Raw genomic sequence first — 18,019 nt, forward strand, 5'->3', positions numbered from 1 at the left:
CCAGGGCACATCAGCAGCTTCACAGCTGAGCAATCCTGCAGTAAATAAACTTACTTATTGATGTTTAAGTCAGCTTTTCTCACATTTATTTCACCTTGGAGTCCTTAGAAAAAAATTTTTCTGAGCCTGACACACGCATTGAATTAAGTTACATCTGAAGTCATTCCTCCCCTGAACCCACGGCCATGAACTTACTGCTGCCCTTACTTCCCTCGCTGTTACTCTGTGGAGCATCAGCCCCTGTCAAGGAGAAGACCTGCTCTGGGAGAAAGAGCACACAGCCTTGTTGACATGTTGACATCTCAGTGTTGATACTGTTGGAATGGGACACAGGAGAAGGGACTCTAAAAGGACTGGGTTGCAGCCTGGGATACTTGGATCCAATGGGCTGCTGTACTGGGTGCATAAAATAGGCACCCAAAAGGGTCTTCAGGGCAGTCTGAAAGCAGGGAAAGGACTTGGTACCTGTAAGCTTCACTGTCATATTTCTGGTGGGTAATTCATCTATTCTTCTGAATTTCAATGCCAAGGTTATGAAGGTGACTTCCACATTTGTATATCATCATTTGATGAAGAGACTAGGTTTTGAAGTGCCTCAGTTTTTTCTTGTGTAAAATGGGATTAATTCACAAGTTTTACTTGCTAAGCCTGAGCATGAGGAATGAAGGAATTGAAATACATGAACTGTTGCAGAATAGTGACTAACATCTAGTAGGATCTCACAAATGGCGTTAAATGATTACTTATGATTGTATTTTCGGCCAAGGTTCCTCTCAACTTCACAGTTTATTCATATGCCCACCAGGCATCTCCATCTTACAGGACCAAAACAAAACCCTTGATGATCTCAATATTCATTTTTAAAATTTATTTTTATTTTATGTATATGAGTGTTTTGCCTACATGTGTGTAAGTGCACTGAATGCATGCAAACAGGAGGAAACTGGAAGAGGACATTGGATCCCCTAGAACTGGAGTTACGGACAGTTGTTAGTCGCCATGGGAATGCTGGGAACAAAATCTGGGTCCTCTGCAAGAGTAGCCAGTGTTCTAACTGCTGAGCCATCTCTCCAGCCCTGGTTTTCTTAGTGTTTCCCTTAACATTCTCCACCTCTGTAACATCACCATACCCTCCTGTAGCTCACGTTAGGGGTCAGGAAGTTAGAAATGTTCCTTTCTTCCACTTTCCCTTCACATCAATCTACCTAGAATTTTTTCAGTATTCACACAGCATCTATTTCCTTCTACCATCAGCACCCTTCTACCTCCCTAGTCTAAGCCTCCTCAATCCTGGATGAAGGTAGCAGCCTCAAAGTGACGTCTCTGCTTTTCTCTCCAGTGACTCCTTTAGCTGCAGCCCAAGGGATCTGTAATGAGTGTACTTCAGCTTGAAGTGGGGCAAAAAAGGAAGTCAGGATTCTGACTGGAATGCTGTGAATGATCTATATTCTAGGCTGGTTGGCCTCTCTGTAGTGCTTACTCTTCCCTCCCAAAGGGCTTCCATGTGTTGTGTTATCTTTATTGCTTGAGGCTTTGGTAATGCTCTTTACAGGACTACAGGACACCACTCCTTCACTGGCAAATCTCACTAAAAGATTTCCTTTTTAGAGAGACTTCCCAACCACAGACTCTCCTCTCAGCTCTGTCTTTAGGACCATCACAGCACTGTTTTCCACTTGGAGTTAACTCTTTTATTTATAGATATGCTTACTGTTCATCTTTCTCCAAAGAAAACTCTCTGGGGTTGGGTGCCAGCACCATTTGTGAGTGTGGCACAGAGGCTGACCCTGTACATGCTGGACAAATGGATGAACAATGTCATGGTGAATGGTTCCCAGCCTTCCCAGGCTCAAGGTGAAGTGTGCTGATTAATAAGCAAAAAATGATTCAGTTGGTTTTAGTCAGATCAGCTCAGAGCTAAACAATCAAGCCACATACGGGCCATGTAGAAGTTTGTGAAACCCGCCAACTCATGCTGAGAGCAATGACCTGAGGCAAAAGCTGTGGTCTGCTCTAATTGCTAGACACTGAGCACACCTCTGACCGAGGCGGGTCCACCCCCCCCACCCCCCGCCCCGTGAACAACAAACTTTGGAGTAGCTGGCTGTGGAGCAGTGTTTCCCATCCAACTGATGTCTGGCCCCCCAGATTTATCAGGACATTCAGAATCTCCTGATCCATATCATCACTGAAGGAGAGTCTTTCCTTTGAGGACTGTTTGTCAGAGGAGTAGTCGATGGTTGCAACCATTTTGCTTCTTGGTGGCTATGGGACCTGTCTGTCTGCGGCTATTTCCCGGGAAGCTAACATAAATGTTTATTGACAACACAGTCATCCAGAAAATAAAGTTGCTGATTCATTGCCTTACACTGAAACCCTTTGTTTCTCCCTCCTCGTCCTTCCTCTTTATAAAGACACACTCTGAGAAAGAGCTCTTTGGGAGACCCACTTGTGATGTGTTTCTGGGTGCCTGTTTCTTCCACCACCTGCAGATCAGGGTTCCTGTAAAGGCAGATCAGTTCCCTTTTTCCTCCAGAGACCCACCCCTCTGGTGTCTCAGAGGAACAATGGAAGCCTTGGGGTTTCTCAACTTGGAAGTGAGTGGCACCATGGTGACAGTGACCCTGTCGGTGGCTCTCTTGGCCCTCCTGAAATGGTAAGTGCAGCCAGTCCCAAGGACTGTGATGTGGCTAGAAATGTCAGCCCTGGTGCCTGGCTGGTGCCAGGTGGGGTATTCGGGAGTGTGTTTTTCTTCTTTTCTAATCTAGAGGGAGTTGAGTATTAACACAGCTTCAGAATTAAAAGCAAACAGCCAGGTTAATCTTTTGCTAAAATGCATGAGAGTCAAGTGTCAGGAAATGCTGGTGATTCAGTGACTAAGAACGCTACACATAATTAAGTCTGAAAGAGATGGAAAAAGAACCAAATTGGAAAGACATTAGATTTGGGTAGAAGTATCTCCTCATACACAGTCATATATTCTCAACTTGTTTTTCTAAGACCCTTTTCATGTTGGGTTTACAGTGGATTCATCCTCTTGGTTCATATTACATTAAAGACAAGGAAGCCGTTTGGCAAACTTGGACCACTTTGCAGCAAATCATCGACAGGGAGGGATGTGACAAAGTGGTCGAACTAATTTCCCAATTTTCTAAAATGTGATAGAAGAGAACAGATTTCAGATGAAGTAGAAGATGCAGTTCCCATGAAACTATAGACCCTGAAAGAATCTCAAACTTGAACTATAGAGTTGTTCCCTCGTGGGTTTGTTAATTCAACAGCAGATTTTCTTAAGCCAGCTCTGTGATGTCTGGAGAGGGAAGACCTCACAAAGAGCTACATTTGTGTATATCTAGTCCGTCAGTCACAATTTGTAGAATTACTCATTCAAAAACACCTGGATTTAGGTATCTCTGGGTTTTAAGGAGAAAGTAGAAAAAATAATGGAGTTGGAACAGAGTTTCAATTGATGTTTCTGGTGGTAATAAAGCCTCCTGTAGATTAATAACTGGGAACGCACTTTGAAAAACATCAAGCATTATGCAAATGTGAGGTATTATTCTTTTGGAATTTGCATAGCTGAAAGCGGAATTCACATTTGATGTTCTATGATGATGAAATTACCTCTTGGAAATTGGCTCTGAAACCTGACTTCAGTCCCAATGCTGTTTTGCTTTTTAACTGGTTTAATTATTATTTTTTTTGAACTTTTCTGTCTCAGTGTAGCTTAGCTGGCATTAAAACCAGCCACATGTGAAAACAAGAGCAAATAGTCACCCCTTACACCCAAACACTAATAATCCACTTCAAAGTGTTCTTATGCTCAGTAAAGCCCACAGCGAAGTGCCTGATATGCAGTAGGTACATTATAGATGTCAACCACTATAACTGACTATTACCTATCTAAACTAAAGCAGAGGAACATATGTTTAGGGCTAAGCACATGAACAGCATGTGAGAAGCCCTGAGTTTTTATCTCAATACTACAGAAAGAAAGAAAGAAAGAAAGAAAGAAAGAAAGAAAGAAAGAAAGAAAGAAAGAAAGAAAGAAGGAAAGAAAGAGAAAGAGAAAAGGCCTTTAGTGGTTGGTTTTGTAAGTATATTCTTATTTCTTATTAATATCCTTATTAAGAGCTGAGCACATAGTTCAGTTGGTAGAATGCTTGCCTAACATGAGCTGGAGTTGGAGGCACAATACAGCTTAAATACTGGATACTGTGACACACATCTGTAATCACAATGCTTGGGAGGTAAAGGCAGGAGGGTTAGAAGTTCAAGGTCATTTTCAGCTAACGCAGGCTGTATGAGATCTTGACTCAAAAAAATGTAAAAAGATACGCTTATTATTAACATTACTTCCTATTCAACTGTTGTGCTCTGTGCTTCTCAAAGTCTATCCCACCTGATTCTTCTGGGTGGTCCCACAGCATCAAGGCCTTCACACATCTACATTCTTTGTTTCTGTCTTTGTCTTTCTTGTCTGCATTCTTAACTCCCAGCTCTGTGCCTGACATACAGCGTGACCTCAATAAATGTTTGATGAGCGAATGAGTGGGTTGCCTGCGTGACCATTGCCCTGATCACAGAAAGGGCCCGTGTCCTGCCTGATAAGCTGCAGGGCTGGGTGTTTCCAATCAGTTTGCAGTAGAGACTCAGGGACAACACACCATCCGGCAAGGCAGCTGTGCGTGTGTAATCTACTCCCAAGCCCTATTAATAACTAGGTTCAAAGACACAGAGTGAAGATAGAGGCACGAAGCACAGGTGGTGAATAGGAAGTAAGCGTTAGCTTCCATTTGCTATCGCAGAAATATTTATCGACCTGTTAATGTGTGGCAGGCATGGTGGGAGACCCTCTGGTATAAGGTCAGAGACTGGGAGATCAAGGTCAGATGAGGCAGGCCAGGAGACAGAGAGGCTGTGGGGGTGAGCTCAGTGTGTGCGGAGGTGAATGTTGCCAGGGAGGAAGCAGCAGAAGAACGCGGCTGTGGCCATGACCGTGGCTCTGCTGCTCCTGTGTAGTACAGCCAGCCAGCCTTGGGCTTCCCATGCTCCTGTTATAGGTGAAACCCCAGACAGCCATGAATAAACAGCTCCAGCTTGACTTTGGCAAGGCCTCCCACCCTCTAGCTGCATCATCTCCTGTGAGCATCTGTGTGTAGTGGAGAGGAGAGGTGGGAGTCTGCGTTTCTAGGGGAGGGATCACAGGCCAGGGATCTGGCAGGTAGAGATCCTCACAGTCATTTTGTATCCAAGGGGGATTGTGGAGGGTGGCATGTTCTAAACACTCCAACTACTAGGGGTGTCCTTTTGGTATTGGGATACAACAGCGTCATGTACAAAGTTTAGACTGGAGAACTGTGCAATTGAGTTACAGAAGAAAATTGCAGAAAGCTATCACAAAATTTTAAGTAAGTTTACAATTTCTTGTCAGGCAGCATTTATAACCATCCTTGGCCATATATGGCCTGAGAGTTGGACACACCTAACTGACCTCCTCTAGGAGTTATGCTGCCTCCAGGGCAGGAGAAACTACAATGCACAACCTAACTTCTGAGCAGTTCAAAGTACCAGGGACCCCAGCGTTTCATCTTGTCCCTTCAGCCTTTGAGTTCTTCAAGGGCTTTTGCACAGTCTCCTCTCATCACAATTCTGGAAATGTCAAGTTCATGCACAGAGGCCCTGCTAATGTTTGGCTGAATGAAGTCAAGTTGACAAGTCTGCAGTCATCAACTCCAGATTCCCAGTTTGGCTCCTTCAGCAGCCCCATCTCCCCCTCCTCTCCCAGCATCCTGTGCAGTGGTCATCTTGAGCTATGCTGCATGTAGCCTGTCTCCTTGCTAGGAATGCCACTTCCTCTGATCTTTCCTTCAACTCTAAGCTCTGGGGAGCACTTCCTGTTTCCTAAAGGCGCTAAGCAGCACCCCCCCACACCAGCCTGCTTTTACCAGCCTTTGCATTCGTTTCACTCACTCTGCCTCACTCATATAGTTGGTGCCTAATAAATGCTGGCAGAGGGCCCGTTTCTAGTTTCTGCTGCTTCATTTATCCTTGGCCTTCTGTTAGGTTTCGTGGGTGCATGTAAGTCCTGATTCTTTTGCCATGAGCCTTGCCCACTCCTTGAAGGTCTTGTGTATGTACAGAGGGAGGTAGCTCACTGCTTGCTTTTCTGATTGCTTCAGTTGGACTGTTTTATGTCCCCACTCACCTTGTAGAGCAGATACCTTGGACTTAATAAATGATTATGAAGTATATGAGTGGGTTTGAAAAGAAGACAAAGTAAGTTCATTTCATTTAGAAACAGACTGGTCTAAACCAGGTTTGGTATAGTTTGATAGTTTCCCCAAAGTGAATTGGTATCATTTTTCAAGACTGTCATTTAAATTGACTGATGCTTGATTGAGCAGAGTGACCTGGGCATCAGGGGATCAGGGATGGTCCACTAGGGCCAGAGATGGAGCTGGGGGCATGGATTATGCTAGCCATAAAGATACGAAGCACCCGTTGTGGCAATCAGCACACCAGACAAAATGTGCTCTTGTGTGTGTGGTGTATGTGCGTATGCAAGTGTGTGTGAGTGCATACGTGTTCGTGTGTGTGTGTGTGTGTGTGTGTGTGTGTGTGTGTGTGTGTAGAAGCCAGAGGCTGACATCAGCTGTCACCTCATGTTGCTCTGGACTTTAAAAAATTTTTTTAAATGTGTATGAGTGTTTTGCCTGCATGTATGTAGGTGTACCACATATGTGCAAAACCTGAGGAGGCCAGAAGAGGGTATCAAATTCTCTGGAACTGGAGTTGCTGATAACTGTTAGCCTCTATGTGGTACTGAGAACCAAACTAGGGTCCTCTGCAAGAGCAGCAGGTGCTCTTAACTACTATGCCATCTCTCCAGTTCCAAACCACTTTTTTTTTTTTTTTTGAGACAGAGTTTTTTACTGAGCCTAGAGCTCACTGACTGGCTGGACTTGCTGGCCAGAAAGACCCTAGGTACCAACTGTTTTGCTCACTTTCCTCCTACCACATGCTGGTATTACAGATGTGAATTGCCATACCTGTTTTTTGTGTGTGGGGGATGCTGGTGATCTGAACTCAGGTCCTCATGCTTTCCCGGGAGGCAAGCACTTTACCTACTCAGCCATCTCTCCGGCCCTATCAGATAAAAACTCATTTTCCAGGTGAGGCTGTAGCTGAATGGGAGAGTGTGTGTGTAGCATGAACAAAGCCCTGGGTTTCATACCCAGCACTGAGTTGGGGTCGAGGAGTAGAACATCATTTTTCTGCACAAAATGGTTCGAAATTCTTACTCCAAGAAATAAGTTGTATGAGATGAATATTGCTTAAGGCACCGTTAAGTGTTTCAACTTTCAAACAATGCCTCGGGCCTGGCAGCTGGGTTCCTAGGGTATGATAAAGGTTTCTTTATCCTGTAAGAAAGAGTATACAGAAACAGCACAACTATTAATAATGGGCTTCTTTCAATGGCAGGGTTATGGGTGATTTTTTTTCTTCTTTTAGACTTTCTGTATCTTTCCCATTTCTTTAAGGAGTATGAATACTTAGAAAAAAGAAAAGAAAAAGAGTGGGAAATTGCTCCTTTCGAGTAGTGCAGGAGAAAGCAGTTTTGTGCTTTGGGCATGGAGGTTTGGGACCCGAGTCACAGTTTTGTGTGAGGGAATTGGAAGGGCGGGATGCTTCTTGGTTGGTGAGGTGCTGAGATGGTGGTAGAGCAGTGGAAGCTGTAGCTCTATGAATGTGGTGAGGTGGAGGAGGGGGGCTTCCCAGGAGGGTGGAAGGACTTTTGATGCCAGGCTGTCCTAATAGTTCAGGTTCTAAGACTCAGAGGCATGCGTCAACTCAGCGTTTAAATGGGAATCAGATTGGGTTGGTGTGCTGATAGGGTCTCATTCTAAGACCAGTTTAATTTAAAATGTGATTATGGATTATTAAGACTTGAAATTTTAATGGAAAAGGCCATCGCTATCCCTGCAAGTTTCTTTGTCAGAAGAGTGCTTGCTTTATATGTGGGAGAATGAGATTCTAATTCCAGAGCCATGTCTACTGTTAGACGATATTTAAAAGAAACCACAAGGGACTAGAGAGATGGCTCAGCAGTTAAGAGCACTCTACTGCTCTTGTAAAGGACCTGGATTTGGTTGCCAGCACCCATATGATAGCCATCAGCAACTCCAGTTCCAGGGATCCAACATCCTCTTCTGGCCTCTGTACACACTGCCTGCATGTGGTGCACTTATGTGCATGCAAGCAAAGCTATTCATTTAAAAAAAGTTGGGTTTTTTTCTTTTGGTCTTTTTGAGGCAGGGTCTCCCAGTAGCCCCAGCTGGCCTGGCACTCCTCACATAGACTAAGCTGGCCTCGGTCTCATGGAGATCTGCCTGCGTCTGCCTCCTGAGTGCTGGGACCTAAAGGCATGAGTAACCATGCCTGGCACATATAATTTTAAAAAAAGAAGCCACTGGGGTAGAAAATGGGTGCCAAGAGTAGAAATTTTGAGCACATCAGAACAAGAAGTCATTAGAGACAGCCAGGCCTCCGTATCTGCAGGGTCTTTACCCAGCAGATGATTCATACATGTCACAGATCCTCTGCCTCTGCCTGGCACCTGATTGAGCTTAGCATATTTTGTATGTTATTTGCATATGATGCACTTAGATCTATGATACTGGCACCTGTATTGAACATATGCAGACATCTCTTTGCAGTCATCATTCCCTAAACAATACAGTCTACCAAATTCTTACCATTTCCATTATACTGGCTACTGTAAGTCATCTAGTATATTGGAGGACGGGTATAGATTGTATGCAAAGTCGACACCATTTTATGTAAGGAACTTGAGTATCTTTCTGTCTTATATCTCTGTGGCGGAGGGCAGTCCTAGAACTTAGGCTATGTGGCTACCAAGGGACATCTGTGTTTTCCGTTCAATCAAAGCAGAGGGAAATGGTGTTCAGTCTCAAAATGTGGGTATTTACAGACTGAAAATCACTTTGGTCACCATTTCTCATTTTCTGTTCTTAAAAGTATTTGGGGAATTAGATCTAAGGTAGGTGCATTTTAGTGATTCATAGCAAATCAAAGGCTCTGAAAGGTTCTACAGGAAAGAAATCTGCTTAACTTTATTTAACCCAGCATTCTCATATGTAATTGATAAAGTAATGCTGTATGTGGTCATGGTGCGAGGGGAAATCAAGACCAGCTGGGACCTTGCCCTGGGAAAGATGGCTGGATGTATTCATGGGCTGGTGGAAACGCAGTACTGCTACACTGAGGTTAAAACACTAAAATTACTCTTGGCAGATTCTGAGGTTCCAGGGATTAATATTGTTCACTGCAGGACAGGACAATATGGGGTCTAGAGGTAAAATCAGGGTCCACGTAGAGGGCTGGATGTGTGTTCAACACCAGAGGAAAAGAAGAACCACATGTGTTGAGCCAGGTAGCAGGGATGCTGCCTCAGGAGGCTGTGAGTGTCTCTCAGCATCCATTAGGAATGTCGAAGTACTTGAGCATGTTGTGGAGAGCAGCACAGATGACTACTGAACCTTTTGAATCTGGACCTGATGACTGATGTCTGACTTTCACGTGGGCAGGTCTGTGCAGATGTTGCTGCTGCTCTTGCAAAATTAGCTACAACCCAAATTATCCAATCCACAAATGATGACTCCTTTTGTGTGGACATCCTATTCATCCTTTGTGGCAGCTACTGGGGCTTTCAGGGTGCCCTGGAAACCTGGAAATGCACCCTAGAGACACTGCGTAGTGGCCTCATTAGGACTTTGTGAATAACTCTCATTTATCGCCTTGCAGCCCCAGGTCTTTAGCCTTTGTTTTTGTTGCTGGTTGTTTTTGTGTTTGTTTGCTTTTGTTTTCATCTTCAGTTTTGTTTTGTTTGAATGTCTCATAAAGCTTAGGTTGGCCTCAAACTTGCCTGGTGTTCAAAGAGGACCTTGAACTTCTGATTTTCCTGCCTCCACCTGCTGAGTGTGAGGTTTATAGGCATATACCATTCCACCTGGCTTTATGTAATTTGGGGGATCAAACCCAGAACCTCATGTTAGGTAAGCACTCCATCCACTGAGCTACATCCCCAGCCCTGTCAGCCTTCTGAGACACCAGCTAGTCAGACATGACTTTGGAAGCAGATGGGTCTTCAGCTGGGTCTTGAAATATAGGGAAGAATGGAGGTGGCAGACAAGAGGAGGGAGAATGCTCCAGGTGGGGCAGGATCCCAGGCAAAGGCACATAGGATGTGTGGCATTCAGTTAGATGGCACATTAAAAGTGTGAATAATGGACACAGTTTAGAAATACATTTCAAAGGCTGTGGATAATTTCCAGAGCCTCCGAATATCCAGAGAAGGATGCATGCTGCTTCCCCTTTTAGATTTTTTGCATTTTTGCCTCGGATACAATGGGTACTTCAGTTTAATAACTCAGTCAGTGATGAGTATGGAGATAAAATCAAGCCTGCTTATGAAAACTAGGTCTGCACTTCCTTCAGGATTATTTCTGAAGAATATTATATATATATATATATTGTTTTCTTTCTTTTAAATAGTTATACACAATATCCCTGTCCTCCTCACTTTATTGATTTTCCAGAACAAGAGTACGAGGTGTGACTGTAAAGCAACGTGACTGATTATTTTAGCATACATACCAGAACTTATATAGCCAGATGAATTTTATGACCTTCAAAGGCATTTTCCTGATAGGCTGAGTCCTCACTGCAGATACTCTGCTATCACAGAGTCCTTAGGACTCTTCTGTGGGGCTAACCCTTGGGTATCAAGATGCTGGCTCTGGGAAACACTCAGGCAACAGGCCTTTGTTGAGACTGGATTTGTTCTTTTTAAAAAAGGCACAAGCCGGGTGTGGTGGTACATGCCTGTAATCCCAGCACTTGGGAGGCAGAGCAGGTGGATCTCTGTGAGTTCAAGACCACCCTGGTCTACAAAGTGAGTTCCAGGCCAGCTGGGGTTACAGGGAGACCCTGTCTCAAAAAGACCAAAAAATAAGATAATAAGGCTTTCCAGGCACTGTTTGCTCAGGGAGGTGAATGAAGCTTGTGAACTCTGGGGAAGGGCCACACTCATGGGGTAGACAGTTGGGATTGTATTTTTTCTTTTGCTTTTTTTATTTTTAAGAAAACAATAGCAATATTCTCAATTGCTAATAGTCATTCCTTTTCTGTGTGTGTGTGTGTGTGTGTGTGTGTGTGTGTGTGTGTGTGTGTATGTGTCTATATGTGTATACAAGCATGTGGGGACAGAGGCCAAACTCAATGTTGGGTGTCTTCCTCAGTTGCTTCTCCACTTTATTTTTAATTAATTAACAAATTATTTTTATTTTATATGTATAAGTGTTTTGCCAGCATGTGTAAAAGTGCACCCGTGTCATGCAATGCCTGCAGAGGCCAGAAGAGGGGGTCAGATCCCCTTAACCTACAGTTACAGTTGTTAGCCACGATGTGGGTGCTGGGAACTGAACCCAGGTCCTCTGCAACAGTAGCCAGTGCTCTTAAATGCTGATCCATCTCTCCAGCCCCTCCACCTTATTTTTGAAGCAAGGCCTCTCACTGAACCTGGAGCTCACCAATTGGCTAGGCTGGCCAGCCAGTGAGCCTCAGGGATTCTCTTGTCCATGCCTTTCCAGTGCTGGACTTATAGGTGCATGCTGCCATATCTGGCCTATTACATGGGAGCTGGGCATCTGGACTCAGGTCTTCATGCTTGTGAAGGATGTACGTTACTGACTGAGACAACCCTCCAGCCTTCCTTTTCTTATCTAGGAAGGAACTCAGGCCTCTGGTGGCATCTAGTCTTTGAGTAATATACGGGTTACTTTTATGTTGCATGAACAAATACCCTACAGAAACAACTGAAGGGAGGAAAGGCTTATTTTGACTCATAATTCAGAGAATACATCCATCATGGTGGGGAAGGCATCGTAGGAGCAACTCAGCCCCATGTTAGTGGGCACTTGCAGTATGGCATTCGCATCTTGGTAGATTAGTAAGCTGAGAGAGAACTCAGGCCAGAACCAGAGCACCTATCACCTTCAAGGCTCATCCTCAGCAACCCACTTCTGCTAGTTAGGCCACAGTCACAGAGGTCTTACACATGCCCAAAACAACGCAGCCAGCTTGGGACCAATTATTTAAACACATGAGCTTTGTAGGGCCCATTTTATACCCAAACCTTGATAGGCAGAATCGAAACAAAAACCTCATTCTTTAATCAACAAAGCAGACCATCAATTTCATGTCTGGTACTTCTGTCCTTAGGAGGAAGTGACTTTCCTGGAAATAAAGCTACTGAGTGTCCCCTTTCCCATCCCCCATGCCACACCACAAGAGCAAACAAACAGGCTATCCTTTGCCATTTAAGGTAAATGCTCATCTTTGGGAACCTCAGGAGCCTTTCAGGGACTTGTTCTTGCTGACAGGATAACTTACAAGGAAAGTGTGTCTAGGGAGCTAAGAGACAGACGTGGCTGCTCACACTGCTGTTGATTGGCACTTCGGTTATTGAGTTCCTTGTGGTTCCTGGTCTGTCAGAAATACGTCTTGTTGCAGTACTTCCTGGTGAGGAGGCAGTGTCTGTGGATCCCAGAGTTCCTCTGGAGCCCCCAGCTTTTACAATTTGTCTTCAGCTTAAGTAGAGTCGGGCTGTCTGACTATCCCAGTCCTCCCTACACATCCTCACAAAGGTATGCTTCTTGAGTTTCATCCCCATGGAGAGCCAGTTCCTGAACAGAGTCCCAGAAACAGGCTGGCTTCCCTATTTGTATATGTATTTTAGAAGTATCTGGGAAAGAGGCATCAGAAATGATCCAAAAAGTCAAGGCAACTTCCTAGGAATAGTGGTTCCCTTTCCACCAAAACCCCACCTCCCCAAGCCCTGCTGGAGACACTCTCAGGAGAGCCAGCATTAGTAACCATGTACGGCACACCATGGCTGCCTCCACATTAATCAGAGGTTTCCCTGTGGTTCTCTCCTGCCTACATACAGCACCCTTCTCTCCTCATTTTGTACATGTAGACCCTGCTTCTGGAATGCTTCCCTGTTTGTTTCATTAAATCCCACTCGTCCTTCAAAAGCTGTCCTAGTGTCCCTCTTTATTTTTTTTTTAAGTTTTAAGATTTTTTATTTCTATTTTATGTGCATGAGTATCTTGCCTACATGTATATAAATGTACCCATGTTATACAATGCCTGGAGAGGGTGCTGGATTCCCTGAAACTAGGAGTTACATATGGTTGTTAGCTACCATGGGGGTGCTAGGAACTGAACCCAAGTCCTCTGCAAGAACAACCAGTGCTCTTAACCGCTGAGCCTTCTCTCCAGTCCTGTATCCCTCTTTCTTGAAGTTCACTGCAACCAGACTAGTCTACAAAGGACTCTCTATCTCTCTCTCTCCCTCCCTCCCCACAACTGCATATGTGCATGTGTGCACTTATGTATGCATGGGAGGGTGGTATGAGTCTCTGTCCTATATGCTACTGCATTTTTTCAGCACCTGGAAGAGTGCCTTGCTTGAGGCTTGTACTTGAGAGAGTAAATAAATTCTTAGTTCATTCACACATTGAATGCCAAAGGCTTTCTGGGCTATGCACTGTCTACCTTGTAGGTATGCTATGGACAACACACCCATGAATTTAGGTAGCTAAAGTTCTAAGTAACATTAGAAATTAGAGATCAAGATTGCAAATGAATGGGCAGGATGGAAAGCAGGACACAGACAGTTAGCAGATACTTTATGGGGGGGTGTCATAGAGCACCCTGACCTTTGGGGGAAGGGAGAGGCATCCGACTACCTGCACAGAGGCAGCAAAGAACAGAGACTTGCTCTGCACGGTCCTATTGATCATCAGCCCTTGAATCCAAACTCTTCACCAACAGCCATTGTTGATATTATTGTCCCCATGGGTCCAGTGCTCTATTGTCCCAACCGCAATGTATATTTATGTAATTATTGATTGATCTTTCCCATCTTAATTATTCAGAGGCAAGCAGATTAGAGGCTCTGCCAAGGATTGGAGCTGATCAATGAGATATTCAGCATCAGTGGACCAAGTTATCATTCCAGTCCAGAGCAAAGAGACTTGACATTTTTGCTAACCTGCACCCTCTTATTGTCAATAAAAGCACAATTTACATTAGGCTCCCTGAGATGTGGAAAACCTCACCTGCTGCCTCCCGTCTTCACAAATCAATAAGCAACAGGCCCCAGGCTGCAAAGCGTTGAGAAGGGAGTGCTGTGGGTTATACATCTCAGCCTTTTAACCTGCTCTGTGCGCGCGTGCTCTCTCTCTCTCTCTCTCTCTCTCTCTCTCTCTCTCTCTCTCTCTCTCACACACACACACACACACACACACACACACAGTAGACACAGTTGGTAACCATATCTCCTGACAGGAGGGACTGTGGAGGGAGAAGGTAAGGAGTTCTTGGGAGAAGTATGGCACTCTGGGAATCAGCCAGACCTTTAGTTTAGATACTGACACAGTTTTTTCTGCTGAGTGATCTTGGGCAAGTCTTCCTCTTTGCTAGTTTCCTTGTGGGTAGGAGATCAGTAGCTCCCACCTCTGCCCATTTTTTACCTCGCTGCATGCCAACTCTCTGGGACTCAGTCTTGCTTTCTCCTTTCCCTCACCCCTACATTCAAGCAGTCATCAGTCCATCCAGTCTCATTTCCGGGTGACCCTGGAGATGTCCCTTCCTCTCTATCTGCTCTGAAGATTTCTAGAGCACCTAGGGCTGCTAGAGCCTCCCCTGCTTTTCCTGTCTCCATGCTGGTGTTCCTCAAATTCACTCAGTCCCTGCAGTCAGGAGGTCCCACCTCACTGGAGTGCAAAAGTTCTGCCATGGGCCTCCTATCCAGAAATCAGCTCTCCTTGGCATGATTCAGGAAGGCTGTCATGGAAAGGAGTCCTGACCTCCTCTGCCAGTGCACCTCCCATCACTTCTCACCTGCTCTTGGCTCTTCCATTCTCAGTTCTCTGCACACAACTGTTTACTGCCTGTTTTGGGGCCACCCCTTCACTTGGCTGACAGCATCATCTTTTGCATCCTTAGGCTCTTGTTCCATCGCACTGACTACCTTCTCTCCTCTGATCACCCAGCTGGCTTCTCCATCAGAAGGTGGATCCCTTAAGGGTAGGGACAGCTATCAGTTTTAGCTAGAGTGCCCAGTATTGGGTCTGGGCACTCAGTACAGTCCTACTGGGCAATAGGCACTCAGCAATCTGATCAACTGCACTGAATGAAAAGAGACAACATATGGTAGTTTGTGAGTATGCCACGTGCTTGGCATAAATGAACACCCAATGCATATTTATTGTTCTCTGCTCCTCTGACCATCATCCTAGAGAACCCCACTCCATCCTGGCTGCACACTGCTGCCACAAGCCACCACCCCCATTTATTATATGGCAAGATTTCATTGAGTTGAAATCTGGATTTTAAAAGAATTTGCTTTTGTAATTCAGATGAAACTAGGCTGTAGGTTGAAGCTTACCTCTGTGCTATTTACAGGAGAAAGGATGTGTGGTGTAATCATGATGGAAAGGTGGCAGCTGAGCCCACTGAGGAGAATAAGCAGCTCTCAAGCTCACTAGCAACTGGCCAGTTCCTGAACACCTGTCTTCCTCACTTTCAAAGAGTCATAACCATTACAATATGGTACCCATTCTTTCTTGCTTTCTATGATGAACCAGAGTTTGGGCTTTGCAAAGACCTAGGTTCAAATATTGCCTGGTCTTATAACCCTAAGCAAGCTAAGTAAGACCCAGTGCCTCCGTTTCCCCAAGTATAAAATTGTACCTATATCATGGCATGTGGGGAGGATTGCATGAACAAAATCATAGGAAAGGCTTGAAGCAGTAGTTGGCACACATAATCAGTGGCCTCGATGGTAGGATTGCAGGGTGGAACTCAATAATCATCGACAGGCAGATCTTAGTTTCTATATTCTCTCTCTGTCTCTGTCTCTGTCTCTGTCTCTCTCTCTCCTTCCCTCCCTCCCTCCCTCCTTCCCTCCCTCTCTCCTTTGAAACAAGGATTCACTTTGTATCCCTGGCTGGTCTGAGTTTCAGGCTGGCTTTGAGTTTGCAGCAATCCTCCTGCCTCAGCTCTCCTCCTGAGTGTTGGGATTACAGGTGTGAGCCACCACACCCAGCTGTATCTCTATTTGTAAATCATCGTTCTGATTTCTCCCATGATTCCTGAGTGAGGGATGCACTGGATTGGAAAGTAAATACAGTGCTACTTCAAACAAGCAGCTTCATATAGAATGATCCTGACCTTCTACCACAGGTAGATTTAACTTTGAACAACTAACATTAGGCTTAGAAAGTGTCTTTTGGATCTGGCAACTAAGGAGTCTTAGGGGATGTTGGAGATGGTCCCAAGTGTGTTGGGACAGAAGTCAGAATGCGGCAGCAGGTTTAGAAATTACAGGATGAAACATCACGTTTTTTTCATGTATGGAATCTTCACACACACACACACACACACACACACACACACACACACTATGAGAGCAGAAAGACCAGTGAGAATGGGGAAATGGAGGCAATAGTGAGGGGTAAAGATAAAGTACACTGATAAATATGTACAAAAATGACATAATTAAGCCCATTACTCTGTATGCCAACTAATATAGTAATTAAAAAATTGAAAAATAGGTCTACATTAAAAACAAAAGTGAAAGGGAGATGGCTTCCTGGGTAAAGTGCCTGCCACACAAGGGTGAGGACTGGTGTTTGGGTCCCCAGAACCCATATAAAACCTGGGTGGCCATGGCTGCCCACCAGCAATGCCAGCATGTGGGATGCAGAGTTGGAGAATCCTGGAGCAAGCTGACTAGGCAGACTAGCAGCAGAGCTGAGCTCCAGGTTCAGGGAGAGACCGCCTTGATATTCAAGATAGAGGGAGACCGATAAAGACACCCTCAATAACTTTGGGCCTCCATATACACATGTATACCTGTACACGGGTACCTGCACACATGTGTGCCCGTACACATGCCAACATTACTCGCACACATACACATATCGATGAGGAAGGAAGGCAGTATAGGAATGCTGTGGGTATTTTTGCCAAGGCCAGAACTGACAGTTAGCTCTGAATCTCGACATTTTTGTTTTCCATTTGGTGAAGAGGAGGTGGTCATCCTTCCTTATTATCTCTTTAAAAGGGAGAATGAGGGCTTCATGAACCAAGTAAGGCTTATGCTGACACACTGTTAGTAAGCCATTACTGACAATTCTCAGCTCCCACCATCTCTTAGTTGTTTCAAAATTAAAGATAATCTTTTTTTTTTTTTTTTTTTTTTTTTGAGGCAGGGTCCTTCTGTAGTCCCAGCTGGCCTTAAACTCACTATGTAGACTAGGCTGGCTTCCATCTCACAGAGATTCACTTGTCTCTGCCTCCTGAGTGCTGGGATTAAAGGCATGTGCCACCATACCTGGCAGAAAATAATCTATTTCTTGAAAATTGCTTTCTATAAATTAAACCCTCAATTCAGGTTATTTCCTAGAAAAATTTCAAGTTTTTCTGGGTCAAATTTGCATTTGTCATCTGATTTGAAAGTAAGAGCACAGTCCTTTCTCATTTGATCTTTCTTTGGTTGGTTGATGGTTGCCTTGCCCTTGGGCTTGAGAACTTCGAGTGTAAATGATGTGTGGCAAATTGGTAAATAAATCCTGCAAAGCCTCCCTCTTTTCTCACAGACCAGGCATTGTATTTCCTGCTCATTCTGGCCCAGACCTTAAGCCTCCTCATCCCTCATCACGCTGCTGCAGAGGTTTCCTTACAGTTCACTTTTCTTCTATCTTAAACTGAAAGAGTGATCCAGACAGCTAATCAATCAACCAACCAACGAATCAGCCAAGTAACCAACCAACCAAGTAACCAACCAGTCAACTAATCAACTAACAAGTCAACTAACTAACCAATAAACCAACCTGACAACTAAGCAACCAATAAGTCTTGA

General features: G+C 44.6%; 1 protein-coding gene across 3 annotated transcripts in view; it reads left to right on the forward strand.

Moving 5' to 3' along the window:
* The first annotated feature begins 2,421 nt into the window (after positions 1–2,421).
* Positions 2,422–18,019, forward strand: part of Tbxas1 (thromboxane A synthase 1) — a 188,021-nt gene continuing 172,423 nt past the window's right edge. For 2 of the 3 annotated variants that reach the window (XM_008823502.3, XM_017795697.1), the window contains exon 1: positions 2,422–2,656. In XM_008823502.3, the coding sequence (XP_008821724.1) occupies positions 2,568–2,656 (89 nt within the window). In that variant the 5' untranslated portion in view covers positions 2,422–2,567. The remainder of the gene's footprint in view (positions 2,657–18,019) is intronic. The other variant, XM_029558856.1, reaches the window with a different exon arrangement.

The sequence above is a fragment of the Nannospalax galili genome, unplaced genomic scaffold (assembly GCF_000622305.1).
Source record: "Nannospalax galili isolate Female #2095 unplaced genomic scaffold, S.galili_v1.0 scaffold307, whole genome shotgun sequence".
Taxonomy (NCBI): domain Eukaryota; kingdom Metazoa; phylum Chordata; class Mammalia; order Rodentia; family Spalacidae; genus Nannospalax; species Nannospalax galili.